Raw genomic sequence first — 13,755 nt, forward strand, 5'->3', positions numbered from 1 at the left:
GCTCCGGCGGCCGCCGGTTGACGCCAGCCCCGCCGCGCCCGCCCCGCTCCGCAGGCCCGCCTCGCGCAGGGCCAGCGCACACGCTCCAGACTTGCACGCGGGCAGCCCCGCCGCGTTGAGGGCGCTTGCGCCGCGCCCGCAGTCGCGCCGCCTGCCGCGCGCGGGCACCTTCGCCGCGTTCCGCTCCTCGGACGCCCTGCTTGAGGGCGCCGCTATCGCTGCGACGAAGGAGCACACGCAGGTGAGTAGCGAAGATGTGAAGAGTACAAGTGATTCGGATGGGAGCGGACGAAAGGAACGTGCGCAGAGGGTTTGTGGTATGTGCAGTGCGTGCGCGGCCATGCCGCCGTGGGCTCCGGAGAGGATGGCAACGCTGTCGCAGGCGGAGAAGAACGCCGTGTTGAGGGAAATGCAGCATAAGGAGGAGAGGGGAAAGCTCGAGGCTGAGCTGAGGAAGAAGCGCTTGAGTGACATGCAGGCCGTCGCGAGAAGGCTCGCGAAGAGGCCGGGGGTGAACGAGGAGTTGCAGTCGGAGAGCGCGAGCGAGGGAGTGCTGAGCGCGGGCAGGGCTGTGAGCGGTGACTATGACGAGTTGGAGAGCGTGGATTTAGGGACTGAACTCGCAAGTCAGAGGAGCGCGTCGAAGAGGAGAAGCAGGACGGAGAGCACGTCTACAGGTCCGCGGGACGACCGCTTTGGGGAGGATATTTCGGGTGCTGTGCAGACGGGTGTCAAGGGCAGGGGGAGACGCGTCCGAGTTGACGACGACTGTGGTCAATGCGGCGAGTTGGAATGCAAGGTCAAGGACCTGGAGGAGCAGTTGGGTGTGCTGAGGGAGGTTGTGAGGATGTGCGGCCCGGGAGAGGAACGGGATGAGGAGGAAAAGGAAAAGGGCAAGAAGCCAAAGACGTGGAAGGATAAGGTGATCAGTGCGTATTTTGGCGGCTCGGCGGTTGGGAATGAGCGAAGTCGACTTCGCGCGGAAGTTGAAGCACTGAGGAAGGCGACCGACTTCCTCTTTCACAAGCTGCAACCGCAACAGACTAACAAGTGACACTCCGATGCGCATTCTTTGTGAGTAGAGACTAATTGTAGCGTAGATATTTTGGCGGGAAAATATGCCAACCCGAACGCCATTTTCGATTTTCATTTCTTTTTGTTGCGCTATTCAACATCCAATAGCTACCCTTGGTAATCCTTAGCTCCGACGCCTCTTCCCCCGCTTCTCTGGCGCACCTCCAAGCCGAAGCGAAACCCAACCGCCGGAAGCCCCTCTTGGTTTCAACCCTTTTAACCGCCGCATCTCCTGCGTCGTTAGACGCTGCCCGATGCCAATTTGGAAGCCGCGCTAGGCTCGTATCCGCTCATTTCCCTGTAACCCGGCAACCTCAGCACCTTGCACGATGCACATCACGCAAATAACCATTTCCGGCTTCAAGAGCTATCGCGATGCGACGGTCGTCGGGCCATTCGCGGCGGGGCACAATGTCGTCGTAGGACGCAATGGTTCGGGCAAGTCCAACTTTTTTGACGCCGTGCGCTTTGTCTTGTCTGATACCTATTCCTCTCTCCGCGCCGAAGACCGCGTCGCTCTGCTTCACGAAGGTGCAGGGGCCTCGGTCCTGTCCGCATACGTGGAAATTGTCTTTGACAATTCTCACGGTCGCCTGCCATTCGACAGAGACGAGGTCGCTCTCAGACGTATGATTGGATTGAAGAAGGATGAGTTCTTGTTGGACAGGAAAAACGTTACGCGCTCCGAGGTCTTCAGCACGCTTGAGACTGCTGGCTTATCCCGTTCAAATCCATACTACATTGTTCAACAAGGGAAGGTCGCCGCCTTGTGCGCAATGACTGACAAGCAGCGCCTCGATTTGCTGCAGGAAGTCGCAGGCACTCGCATCTACAATTCGCGCCGTGCAGAGTCCCTCAAGAGTATGGATGAGTCTGATGCTCATCGCAACAAAATTTCAGAAGTCATAGCTTATATTGACTCACGTTTGGGAGAGCTGGAATCGGAAAAGGACGAACTTCGCGCCTTCCAGTCCCTGGATAAAGAACGAAAGGCACTCAAGTACACTATCCATGTTCGAGAGGTAGAGGAAGCAAAAGCTGCCTTGGAGGGTTTGGATGGAGACAATCATCAGTACCGCTCGAGGACAGAGGAGCTGCAAGCGAGGTTAACTGATGTCAGAGCAAATATTGCAGGTGCAGAAAGGGAAATCAAGTCATTAGCACCGGAACTGCGCAGGAGTGAGGAAGAATTAGAGGCAATGGATGGCCAGCGGAAGAAGGCCGTTGACAAAGTCGCCGAGTATAAAGTGCTCGTAACGGAAGCAGAGCAAGCGGCAAAAACAGTCGCCGAAACCGTTGCAACATCACGTTCCGAACTCAATCAGGTTGAGCAACTCATCGAGAGCAAGAGGGAAGAGCTCGAACCGTTGGAGACGCATTTTAAAACACTACAGAAAGCAGAATCTAAGCTCCGCAAGAAGCTTACTGACAGTGAAAGACGATTACTCAATCTTCGCGTAAAGGAAGATAGAACAAACCACTTCCCCAACGCTCAAGCACGGGATGCCCATCTGCGGAAATTGATCCGCGAACAGAAGAAACGGCGGGACGGCTGCGTCGCGCAAATTGAGTCAGCTAAAAAGGACATTGTGAGATTGGAAAAGGCCATAGAAAAGGGGCAGTTCCGAAAGGAAGAATACGAAGCCCAACGGCAGGAGCTGCTGGCGAGTGCAAATAGCGGTGATCCTGAGTTGGTCACCCTGCGAGCACAACGGGACCGTCTGCATGCTGAGCGGCAAGAAGCGCGGCGAAAGGAAAGTGATCTTCGGGCGAAAGCTAGGGATTTGCACAATGGTATGGGGCGTTTGGAAGCTGCAAAGAGGTCAGTTCTTGGCGCTGGTGCGTACAGAGCCATTCAAGCGGTGATGCGGGCTTCTCATGAAGACCCGCGTAATTTGGGCCCTAATCGTGTCTATGGTCCGCTCGTTGACCTTATCAATGTCGACTCAAAGTTTTCATCGGCAGCCGATGCCATTGCAGGTTCCACACTAACTCACATAGTCGTGGATAACGATGCAACATCTGCGAGGCTTGTAAGGATCATGAAAGAGCGGCGAGCTGGCAGGGTCACGTTTATCCCACTCAATCGGCTAGACGACAACCAAAGGCGGCCACCTTCAACGACCGCAGACGCTATTCCGCTCATTAGCAAGATTTCATGCCAAGATATGTTTCTTCCAGCTATTCGGCAGATCTTCGGCAGAACGCTGGTTACAAGGACAGTTGAAATAGGAGCTGAAATGTCGAAAAGACATGGCGTTGATTGCGTCACTCTTGACGGTGATGTTGTGAACAAGAGAGGGGCTATGCACGGAGGCTACATGGACGCTTCTAGAAGCCGGATTGATGCAGCACGCTTTCTCCGAGAGGCGCAAGCCGAGCTGGCAGCTTTGGAACCTCAAAAGGCAAGTTGGCAAGCAAAAGAAGCTGAGGTCGATGCAAGCTTGACCAGAGTACTTGGTGAAATGCAAAGACGTGAATCAACAAAGAGAACATCCAATTCGACAGCAGCTCGACTCCACACCGAAATCGCCCGCCTCTCAAAATACATCCAAAACGACAAGGCCAACATCCCGCGAGCCAAGGATCGGATGGCAGTGGCTGAAGAGTCTATCACTGCCGCTGAAGCGGCAATAGAGGACCATGAAAAAGAATTGGGTACTCCGATGGTCTCGGGGTTGTCCCCGGAAGAAGAGGTCCTAATGGAGTGTCTGAAGTCCGAACTCGAGACGCTGGGATTGGAAGTGACGGCAAAGAGCAATGAGCGTGCACTTGCTGAAAGGTCCGTTGTGTCGTTGCAGTCTGAGTTGAGCGGAAACCTGGAACGGCGGGCAGCTGCTCTGCGCGAAGCGATGAATCTGGGTGGCCAGGACAGTTCTATGATGATGTCAGACGACAATGACAGTCAGGCACAAACACAGAATGAGCTACGTAACAAGCTTGAGGAGCTAAATTTGGCTGAGGCTGACGTGAATAGTGTGGTGAAGTCGATAGAAGAGAGCAGTGCAGTAGTGCATGACAAACGGAAACGGCATAATCGACTCAGCAATCGTTTAGAACACGATCGTGAGGAAGAGAGCAAGATTAGTAAGGAACTGGAAGATGACCGGCAAATGGTGGAGCGGCGGTACAATCAGAGGTCAATCGAAAGGCAAAAGAAGAGTGATGCAGAGAAGAGCATTCGGGAGCTTGGATCATTGCCAGCAGACTTTGACAAGCATCGGGGGTTATCGATGGGGGTATTGATGAAGAAATTGAAGAAAACGAACCAGTCTCTTCAGAAATATTCACATGTGAACAAGAAGGCGTTAGACCAGTATTTGAAGTTTACGGAGGAAAGAGACTCTTTGACACGGCATCTCGGAGAGCTGGAAGAAGGTGCGCAGTCTATTCGGCAGCTGATTGAGTCTCTCGACCACAGGAAAGATGACGACATTTTGCGGACGTACAAAGGAGTGTCGAAGTTCTTCAGCGATGTATTTCGCGAGCTGGTTCCTGGCGGCAAAGCGTCGCTTGTGATGCTCAAGTCGGGCGACAATGGGCAGAACGATGATGGGGAAGAGGGAGAACCGCGGCGAATCCGGTACACGGGTGTTGCGATGAAGATTTCATTCAGCACGACTGGACAGGCGTATTTACTTCAGCAATTGAGTGGCGGGCAGAAGTCAATTGTGGCGCTGGCGCTTATCTTTGCGATTCAGAGACTTGACCCAGCACCGTTCTATCTATTTGATGAGATTGATGCAAACCTTGATGCGACGCATCGACAAGCTGTCGCCAACTTGATCAGGAAGCGGGCGAACCTTGGGACTCAGTTTGTTACGACTACGTTCCGACCAGAGTTTGTGAACGCGGGGGATATGTGGTATGGGGTGACGCACAAGAGAAAAGTTAGCTCTGTGCAGCAAGTGAACAAGAACGTTGCGTTAACTTTCGTGACAAACGATCCAGGCCAATCATGAGTGTTTTTCTTTTTTTCGCGAGCGCTACCCTTCTAAGGGTTAAGAGTCGTAGACCTGGTGGTTGCATGTGAATGAAATGTGTATTTTTGTTTATAAGAATAGTAGGGTCGTTCCTCCTTGTATCACTACTGTAGTATCAAAAAAGAATTGTACGGTGCGGTACTTTGAAGGAGGATGACTTGCTCTGCTCTGCCCACATAAAGTAGTTCTCTAAAGTAAATTACGAAGGGCAAGAAGCGGCAGGGTGGAAAGGTCGCTTCTTTCGAAGATAAACGTGACAGTTAGAAAAACGTGACCCCGTGACAAATCTACTGTAAGAGAAGAGGTCTCTAGAGCGGCCTATCAGCACGCAGTTGATGTGATGCGAACCGCCATAATTGGTCTGCTCGCCCGCCGATACGATCCCCAACTGGGGCCGTCACTCCAACGCCTCACTAGCAACACCCCCCAGATTCGCGACAACGGTCCTGCCACGCCCGGTGGAAAGACACGCCGCTAGCTAGAAAGGGACCGCCTCTTTCCAGTTGCATCTCACAGCCCGACTGCGCCCAACTCTTTGCACTGCCCTCTACGACTCTTCCTCGGTCACCGGCAAGCAGCATCTCACCTATAAGGCTCGAATCAACCCCAATTGTCACCCCCGGCCCGTGGAACATCACCATGCTCGCCTCCGCAGCCCGTTTGCGAGGGCATGCGCTTCGAGTGCTGGCACGCTCCGCGCATTTGCGTCAACGCCGCACGCTCTCTTACTTGCTACCGAAAGCATCCTCACAGGACCTCCGTGTGCTCGCTACCACCTACCCCAACTTCCATCCCAAGTACTCGCATTTATCAAACTCTCCATGGCTCTCATCACTACTCCATTCGGCCGACAAGGGCGGGCAAGATACAAACAAAATGACTGAGGACCATCCGAGAAAACCCACCGCCAGCAAAGGGAAAACGGGCCCCGGTGCGGAAAACGGCGACCCCAAGGGGCCTGAAGCGAAAGCCGACAACGTTGCGGGTGGTGGGGGCGGCGGGAACAAGGAGGGCGGCAAGACAGACGGCCCCGGCAAGCCCGGCAAGCCGCAAAGCGACGACGATCAGAGCAATTCATGGATGGGCCAGGCCGCGCTGGCACTCTTCGTCATGCTGGGTTTGTCGCTGCTCGGCTCGCGCGACCACGGCCGGGAGATTTCCTTCCAGGCATTCGTGTGGGACTTGCTGGAACCGGGGCTCGTCGACCGCATCGAGGTCGTCAATCGCAACGTAGCCCGCGTGTACCTGCGCACGTCCGCGCGCGCGCGGCCGCAGGATGCCGCCTTCGAGACCAGGAGGGGGCAGAGGGGCAGGTTGGACGGAGAGCAGGAAGCGAACGAGGCGGGGTGGGGCGCGGGAGAGGGCGGCTTCTCGGCCGATTCTGGGAGAGTTGATGGCGTCGGGAAGCTCAATCCGAGCATGGCTACAATCAACTCGACCGAGTCGCCATTCTATTTCAATATCGGCACTATTGATACGTTTGAGCGCAAGCTGGAAGCAGTGCAGGAAGATCTTGGTATTGAGCCGGATGACTTGGTGCCGGTTGTGTATACGAAAGAATCGAGTTTGACGACGGAGCTGTTGAGACAAGCCCCTTCGATCATACTGTTGGGGATTGGTATTCTCGTCTTGAGAAACGCCTTGGGACAGCTTGGAGGCATGGGAGGGGGGCGTAGCGGGATCTTTCAAGTGGGCAAAGCCAACCCGACGGTCGTCAAGGGTGGCGAAGCCGGGGTGCAGACCACGACGTTCTCGCAAGTTGCGGGCTTGGACGAGGCCAAGTTGGAGGTCATGGAGTTTGTCGACTTCCTGAAGAACCCAGCACGATATGAGAAACTCGGTGCGAAGATCCCGAAAGGGGCGCTCTTGGTAGGACCCCCAGGGACGGGAAAGACCCTACTGGCAAGGGCGACAGCCGGCGAAGCGAATGTCCCTTTCTTTTCGATGAGTGGGTCCGACTTCATCGAAATGTTTGTCGGTGTGGGACCGAGTCGCGTGCGCGATTTGTTCACACAGGCAAGGGCCAGCGCGCCTTGTATCATCTTCATTGATGAAATTGATGCCATTGGAAAGGCGAGGGGGAGGAGCGGGATTTCTGGGGGTAATGATGAACGAGAGAACACCTTGAATGCCCTCTTGGTTGAAATGGACGGATTCTCATCAAGCGCTGGCGTGGTCGTCTTGGCAGGTACGAATAGAGCTGATGTCTTGGACAAGGCTCTCCTTCGTCCAGGCCGTTTCGATCGTCAAATCAGTATTGACAAACCGGACATGCGGGGCAGGTATCAAATTTTCATGGTTCATCTGCAACCACTGAAGCTAAAGGATGAAGCATCAAAGATTGCGAAGCGACTGGCAGCTTTGTCTCCGGGCTTCGCTGGAGCTGACATTGCAAACATTTGTAACGAAGCTGCCCTTATCGCCGCCCGCCAGGACAAAAACTTTATCGAAATGATCGACTTTGAAAAGGCCATAGACCGAGTCATTGGAGGTCTTGAAAAGAAGAACAAGGTCATTTCTCGGAAAGAGAGAGAGATTGTAGCTCACCATGAGGCAGGCCATGCCGTTGCTGGGTGGTTCTTAAAACATGCTGACCCGTTAATTAAGGTTTCCATCATCCCCAGGGGTTCTGCAGCTCTTGGTTTTGCGCAGTATCTACCTGTGGACAAATTCCTACAGTCTAGGGAGCAAATGAAAGACTTCATGATAATGGCTCTCGGAGGTCGCGTCGCGGAACAATTATGTTTCGGCAGCATAACTACAGGTGCGCAAGATGATTTGAAGCGGATTACCCGTGCCGTGTATGCACAGATTACCACTTTTGGGATGAGTGAGAAGGTTGGGAAGATCTACTTTCCCAAGGCAGGCGAATCAGGGAATCAATTTTACAAGCCGTACAGCGAAAAGACAGCAGAGCTGATCGACGATGAGGCTTTACGGATTGTTGAAGAAGCGTATCTAGACTGTGAAAAGCTACTAACTGAAAAACTGGACGTCGTGAAAAATCTCGCAACCCGACTGCTCGACAAGGAAGTCATTGGTGAAGAGGATTTGATCGACGTGCTCGGCCCTAGGCCATTCGCGAAGCCAGCGACATACGACGAATTGGTAGGGCGGTACGAGCAAGATAGGAAAAAGCGGACTGGGAAGGGAGGTGAAAACGATGATCCGAGCGCCAGGGACCCGTCTACTACTCCACCAATTCCCGTTGAGGGAGCGCCGGCAGGAGCCCCGACTGGCCAAGGTTTCAAGCGGAGGGGTCATACTAGACCAACACCCGACGAAGAAGCAATACCAGAGCTAGCGTAGACCCCCCATAGCCATATATAAAAAATGAAGGAACAACACCGACACGCTCTGCTTGTCTTCACTTCACTTTGACAATCGGATATTGCTTCTTAAAGTTCGATGTAGTGCACGTTGCGCAGACCGGTAGGATGGAACGTGCCCGCCAACCTGTCTGCAAGTGTGTACCCCCGCACGCAAGTTAAAGTTTGGTCGCAAATTCACTTCACATGCAATAGAAGCCTGTCAGACTTTCGCCTCGTTGGGAAATGTGGTCAACACGCACGAGCGGCCACGAATCCTTGAGCATCCCACATCTCAATCATGAGATGAGAACGGATGCGCTAGCCAGTTCCCCCCTGGTTTAAGAGGCCCGCTTCAGAAGACATACCACACAGTGAAGGAAGAGATGTCTCGCAAAATCAAGACTAGCAAAAATCCATGCAAGCTGGTTGAAGATCTAAAGCAGACTTGCGATTAGGCGTTCATATCAAGGCAACAGCACAACCTTATTCGCACGTGTCCGCTGAAGGGAAGGGCCAACAATTTGCAGTAGATCCGCGACCAAAAGTAATGATTCTGGGGTAAGCGGAGGGCTATAGTAGCTCATTTCGTATTCTCCTCAACAAGGTGGAAGATGCCCCCCGCCCCACTTCAATGGAGTCCATTCCTTCCGCGGTATTTCGCTTACCTCTCCAGTAGATAATCTCCAGTAGATAAGCTCGGAGTGGTAGCGGTTTCACCCGCTCCACTGGGCCTTTGAATATTACGGATGCAATGCGCTCAAGGGGTGCCTTGGAGGCCACCTTCCTGCGGAATCCAGGCCTCACCTGTCCTGGCAGCTTCCTCTCTTATGCTAAGTTGAGGTTCATTTTCGTGTACTCCAATAGTCAGTCTTTGTCGAATAGTTCGTCCACGCTCACCATCAACATCGGATGCGTCGAGGCCTAAAGAAACCAAATCCCAAAGGGAATTGAAGTGGTTGCAATCGCCTCGATTTGGCAGAGCGATATATTTTATCCATCCGACAAAAGCGACTATTCCAGTCACTGCCAAGATAAGAAGAGCAGGACCGAGAGTTGCAGCAAGAAGGACTTCATTGACCTCTGTTTCCTTGCGATCACTGATGAACCTGTCCACAGACACATCGGTCTTTACTGTCAGCAGCGTCATTCCCCAAAGTGTTGCTGCAGTAATATCGGCTCGAAAGCCAAGTAATGCTGTGACAGATTTCAAGTTTTCGACAACAGCGGGCGCGTCCACAAGAAGTATGTCGGTACGTAGCTGGCCGTCGCCCTCGGTCCGCTCACTGGTAGTAATTACTACAGCAGGTGTAGAGCCGGAGGTTACGTACAGTCATCAGATTTTACCTCATCCTGCTTAGCTCCTTTAAATCCTCCGGTCCCCATGAGTAGCATGTAGCCCCTCTCGGGAGCAATGACTCTTTCGGTCTTCACCCTTTCTCGGTACGTGGTCGTCAGGTGGCAGGTAAGATCTCCAGTCGCAACTATAGACGTTACTGGGCTGTGGCACGGTACATGACAGCAATTGAAACGTGTTGATTGTGACATGGCTAGAGACCTCCTAGTTCTCTCGATGGTTAAGTTTCGAAGCAGCGCTGGACCACGACCAACCACCCGCATATTACTTATGAGCACTAGTATGCCTAGAAGCGTAGTTCCCAATATTATCATGATCCCTAGTAGGAACGGCGCTCTCACTGTAGCCACAGTTCTAGTGTTTGAGACCTGTCGCGCTGCTCGTGACGTGAGTCCACCCCTTATCCACTCGAGTCGCACTGTACTGACTGTCGCCGGACTCGCCTTCCACATGTCGTAGATCGCCCAAGCTTCGGAGTCGCGATACATAGCAAGTTGTAATGCCATCATGGCCCCTTGTTGCTCCGTCTCCTCTTGCCACAGCCGCACACGACAGGCGTAACTTTCGGCGTCAGTCCTAAAGTGGAGAGGTCGAAGACAAGTTACTAGCCCCTTCGGAGAGACTGAGAGCTTCATCTGCCATCGCCCTAGGGTCAACAAGATAGATCCACGCCGTGTCGAGACCACACGTGAAGCTCCATCCGAAGTGCGTGGGCTGTACTCCAGGCCATCTGCATCTGACTGGACATCGCCCCGGTCCGAAGGGGCTCCGAAGTACACATCAACGAGTTCAGACTCGACTTGCCACCTTCTGTCCCTGGTCGCTGCCACTTCTGGTCTTAGCATCTGCCACGGTCGACTCGTAAACGGTCTACAAACTACCTTCCACCCAGGGATTGAAGTGCCGTCCCCTCCGCAATTGACCTCGAATTGCGGTCTTGCCGGGAGCGATATCCTCAAAGGTGAGTTGGTGCGAGTGAGTGTGGTAAAAGCGACGGCTAGCCTCGTTTCCGACATGGCTTCTGCGAATATGGAACTGTCTATGTTTCCCTGTCCAATAATCTCGAGGACGTACTCTCCCATGTACCCAGAATAAATCGCGGTACGATTCCTAACTAACATTTTCCCAGGGGCTCCAGCGAAAGAGACATGGGCTAGCTGTCTAACTGCAAGCCAAGCCCCCTTGTTAATACTGTCGATGCGTTGCCAACTGCTGTCGAGTACATCCCTCTTGCGAAGATCGGCTAAGTCGTCAACGCTCGGCTTCGTCCCGTCAGTGAAGCTATAACGGCTCATCTCGGTGACCTTGAAATCCTGGAAGTAGAGCTCGCCTGCTTGGCTGGCTATATCCCAGTGGCCCAAGGACGTGTGGATTACTTCCAACTGCGGCAGCGCATGCGCCTGTTGGTATCCCGCTCCCAGCCGGGGACCTGCCAATACTTCCTTAGCCCCTGAGCCAAACTCTAACGCCAGATCCGAAACGAACAAAAGCATTGCCACCGCGTTGATCAACCAACGAACTTTCCAATTTTTTGCGTCCTCCTCCGCTACTAAAGAGCTTCGCGTGAACGTCCTGGAACGTAGTTGGACTTCTCCTCCTCGCGCAACCACGCACCCGGCCGCACTAGCGCCAATAGAGCTCCACAATTTGCTCAAGAGGCTAGTCACGCCCACACTTATGAACATGAATCGCGCCACGTTCCATAACGGTACCGGTACCGGGACCGTGTACTCTTGTTCTAGGAATCCGTACATCTGGGTGGAGAGTTGATGCGCTTGTGCCTAAAGTTGTCTTCCTGCGCTTGATAATTGACCAACAGAAAATTAAAAGACGGGTAGAGGCATGGAGGTGGAAGTGTGGCGGTTGAGGAGCCTCTCGCCTACGCCGCCGGCGAAGCGCCTCGCCGGCGGCGTAGGCGAGAGGCAACGCGGGGGGAAGACACCGAGGTTGGCTTGGCGCGAGACCATAGGCGGTGACGGCAGAGGGCGGAGTAAGGGTCTTAGCTCTGTGGTAAATAAAGATGTAAAGTTCATGCCTTAATTTGACATGAAAGAAAATTTTCAGGAAAGGAAATGCTAAAAAGAGCATAGAATAGGAAAGCGTGGCTCGTTTTGCTCCTTTTTCCTCCAATCGAAAGCTTACAGCAGCTTCTGCATGACTAAAATCTGATATGTTGGCAGTGTCTCAGAGCCACCGCGCAGGGAAGCTCGTTGTGACCATCAAAAACAGTGCTCAAATCACATAATCCCAAATTTGACACAAGAATGATTGAGTTTGGCCCAATACAAATTAATGCAAATAACTACCCTCGTACTCGGTGTCAATGTGTGCTGCCAAGCACACTTTTCCCTTGAGCAGCAAGCCTTCGACGAAGGAAGCGACGGTGGTTCCTTGTGTCACTTAAGCGCTTTCTTTTTTCAATGCGCTCATCAGCAAGGGCGACATATCTCCGCATTGCAACTGCCGACTCAGCCCTCGCTGCGGAACCCTCACCTTGTGCTCTGCTTTTAGTTCTCCTTCCCTCGTTTTGTGCTCGTTTTTCTTCCCTTTCGTTGAGAGCTTGCAAAACAAGTTCGCTTGTCAAATGAGCTCCATTGCAGTACTGATCCTGACGCGCCCTTCGTCCTCCACGTCTGCATCCCTCAGTAAAGATCTCTGGCTTTTGTTGAAAGCAAGAATAAGTTTCTCTACAGTAACCTCGTCACCAACTTTAAAAAGTCTGGAAAGCGATTACGGTTGAGAATTCGGGGCATTAGCGCACCAGTGACGGAACGCCGTTCTAATCTTCGAGACGGAAACTTTGTGCTTGATAGCTAGAGACTTGTAAGGGGTAGGGGACTCTCTCTGCCGATCGAAAACCGCTTCCCGAAGACGAAACGTTTCGGAGTCCATCGTTGAAGAGGTGGCGGTTCTTTGCAGTTCTTTGCAAAATAGAAGGATATATAGTGTCGTGTGTCACGAAAAGGCGCCAATGTTTGAATCGCAGGGGAGTCCGGCCTTTGTCCATCGCCATAAATCGTGGAATAGGGGACTATCTTTGGAGAAAGACGAAGTTGTGTTAAGAGAACAGTGTTTCGGTGTCGGGCTTCGCGGGAAATGCTGGGCTGACGATCAAATTTTCGACATGTCAAATTTATCCGATTTGCTAAATTAGGGCATGTCCTGTTACACATTAAGTTAAACAAACGGCATAAAGGGGGGGTGCCCTCCAGTCCGGACCAATGGTGCAGTATTGGCCATCTAAACCCTCATAGATATCCGTGCAAAATGATTTTAGAACCAATAGAAAGCTACGATTCCCCTCTTTCTTACATGTTGTGATCATACACAGCCAATAGAATAAACTAACAGGAGCTGCCAGCAAGTACATCCCTTTGTAATGAAGACAAATTGCTCTAAAGATCGGACACAAATCATCCTATTTTTATTCAAAAAATTAAATCTCAATCTCTAATATTTGTCTACAGTGCATTCCCAGTACGTACCTCTTTTCTTCAGGGTCTGAATCTGCGCAACAACTGTGCGCTCTGGCATAGAACGGCATTGCTTCTGGACGTCCGGACAGACGTCGCATTTTACTGTACACTCATATTTGGAAGGCCATGTTTGAAACTCCCGCCTAAACACAATTGCGGTGCGCGGGTTCGACTGGTAAGAATTATTTTTAAAAGTAACCACGTGTTTTTCCGGTACGGCCTGCTGAAAAGAAGGAAACAGAGGAGGAATGGCTGGCCGGGGCAGAGAAACTCACTTTTCATGCCTGTTTACGAGAATTCCTGATTTTTTGATTAGAGCACTTTTGTCCGGAGTTGAGGGCACCCCTCTTTTACACCGGCATACACCGATGGCGTGAGTAAAGAGACGTTAAATTAAAACAAAGGACAGCTTACAGTTATAACGCTACTTACAGTAAATGTTTACTCCGTAAAATTCCCGAGTAAACCTTTACTCGCAAGCACATTAACATTCACTCGATGTCGAGTTGAACGTTGCCGGTAAACGTTTACTCGGTAAAATTCCCGAGTAAACCTTT

General features: G+C 52.3%; 4 protein-coding genes; 2 read left to right on the plus strand and 2 right to left on the minus strand.

Annotated features, from left to right (window-relative positions):
• Window positions 1-607: 607 nt before the first annotated feature.
• CHC_T00002017001 (hypothetical protein) lies at window positions 608-1,150 on the minus strand. The gene has a single exon (XM_005712916.1). It carries the CDS (start codon window positions 1,148-1,150, stop codon window positions 608-610), a length of 543 nt encoding a protein of 180 aa, XP_005712973.1.
• A 253-nt stretch (window positions 1,151-1,403) lies between these two features.
• CHC_T00002018001 (hypothetical protein) lies at window positions 1,404-5,326 on the plus strand. XM_005712917.1 is given in 2 exon segments: window positions 1,404-5,036; window positions 5,037-5,326. 1 exon segment carries the CDS (start codon window positions 1,404-1,406, stop codon window positions 5,034-5,036), a length of 3,633 nt encoding a protein of 1,210 aa, XP_005712974.1. The 3' UTR covers window positions 5,037-5,326.
• A 607-nt stretch (window positions 5,327-5,933) lies between these two features.
• CHC_T00009243001 (ATP-dependent Zn protease FtsH2) lies at window positions 5,934-9,560 on the plus strand. Its single transcript, XM_005712918.1, has 4 exons — window positions 5,934-6,370; window positions 6,476-8,362; window positions 8,937-9,040; window positions 9,322-9,560. The coding sequence occupies exons 1-4, from the start codon at window positions 5,934-5,936 to the stop codon at window positions 9,558-9,560; spliced, it is 2,667 nt and encodes an 888-aa protein (XP_005712975.1).
• Window positions 9,561-9,579: 19 nt separating this feature from the next.
• Window positions 9,580-11,476, minus strand: CHC_T00002019001 (hypothetical protein). XM_005712919.1 is given in 2 exon segments: window positions 9,580-9,688; window positions 9,689-11,476. The coding sequence occupies 1 exon segment, from the start codon at window positions 11,474-11,476 to the stop codon at window positions 9,689-9,691; it is 1,788 nt and encodes a 595-aa protein (XP_005712976.1). The 3' UTR covers window positions 9,580-9,688.
• Between the last annotated feature and the right edge of the window lie 2,279 nt (window positions 11,477-13,755).

The sequence above is a fragment of the Chondrus crispus genome, genomic scaffold, assembly GCF_000350225.1.
Source record: "Chondrus crispus Stackhouse genomic scaffold, scaffold_121, whole genome shotgun sequence".
In the NCBI taxonomy this organism is placed as follows: domain Eukaryota; phylum Rhodophyta; class Florideophyceae; order Gigartinales; family Gigartinaceae; genus Chondrus; species Chondrus crispus.

What these genes read in the sequence shown, in the direction of transcription:
- CHC_T00002017001 (XM_005712916.1), bottom strand. Translation starts at nt 1,150, where the DNA reads ATGAAAATCGAAAATGGCGTTCGGGTTGGCATATTTTCCCGCCAAAAT.
- CHC_T00002018001 (XM_005712917.1), top strand. Translation starts at nt 1,404, where the DNA reads ATGCACATCACGCAAATAACCATTTCCGGCTTCAAGAGCTATCGCGAT.
- CHC_T00009243001 (XM_005712918.1), top strand. Translation starts at nt 5,934, where the DNA reads ATGACTGAGGACCATCCGAGAAAACCCACCGCCAGCAAAGGGAAAACG. An exon ending in AGGAGGGGGCAGAGGGGCAG is followed by an intron (nt 6,371 to 6,475) that starts GTTGGACGGAGA and finishes GCTCAATCCGAG; the next exon opens with CATGGCTACAATCAACTCGA. An exon ending in GTATTTCGCTTACCTCTCCA is followed by an intron (nt 9,041 to 9,321) that starts GTAGATAATCTC and finishes AGGGAATTGAAG; the next exon opens with TGGTTGCAATCGCCTCGATT.
- CHC_T00002019001 (XM_005712919.1), bottom strand. Translation starts at nt 11,476, where the DNA reads ATGTACGGATTCCTAGAACAAGAGTACACGGTCCCGGTACCGGTACCG.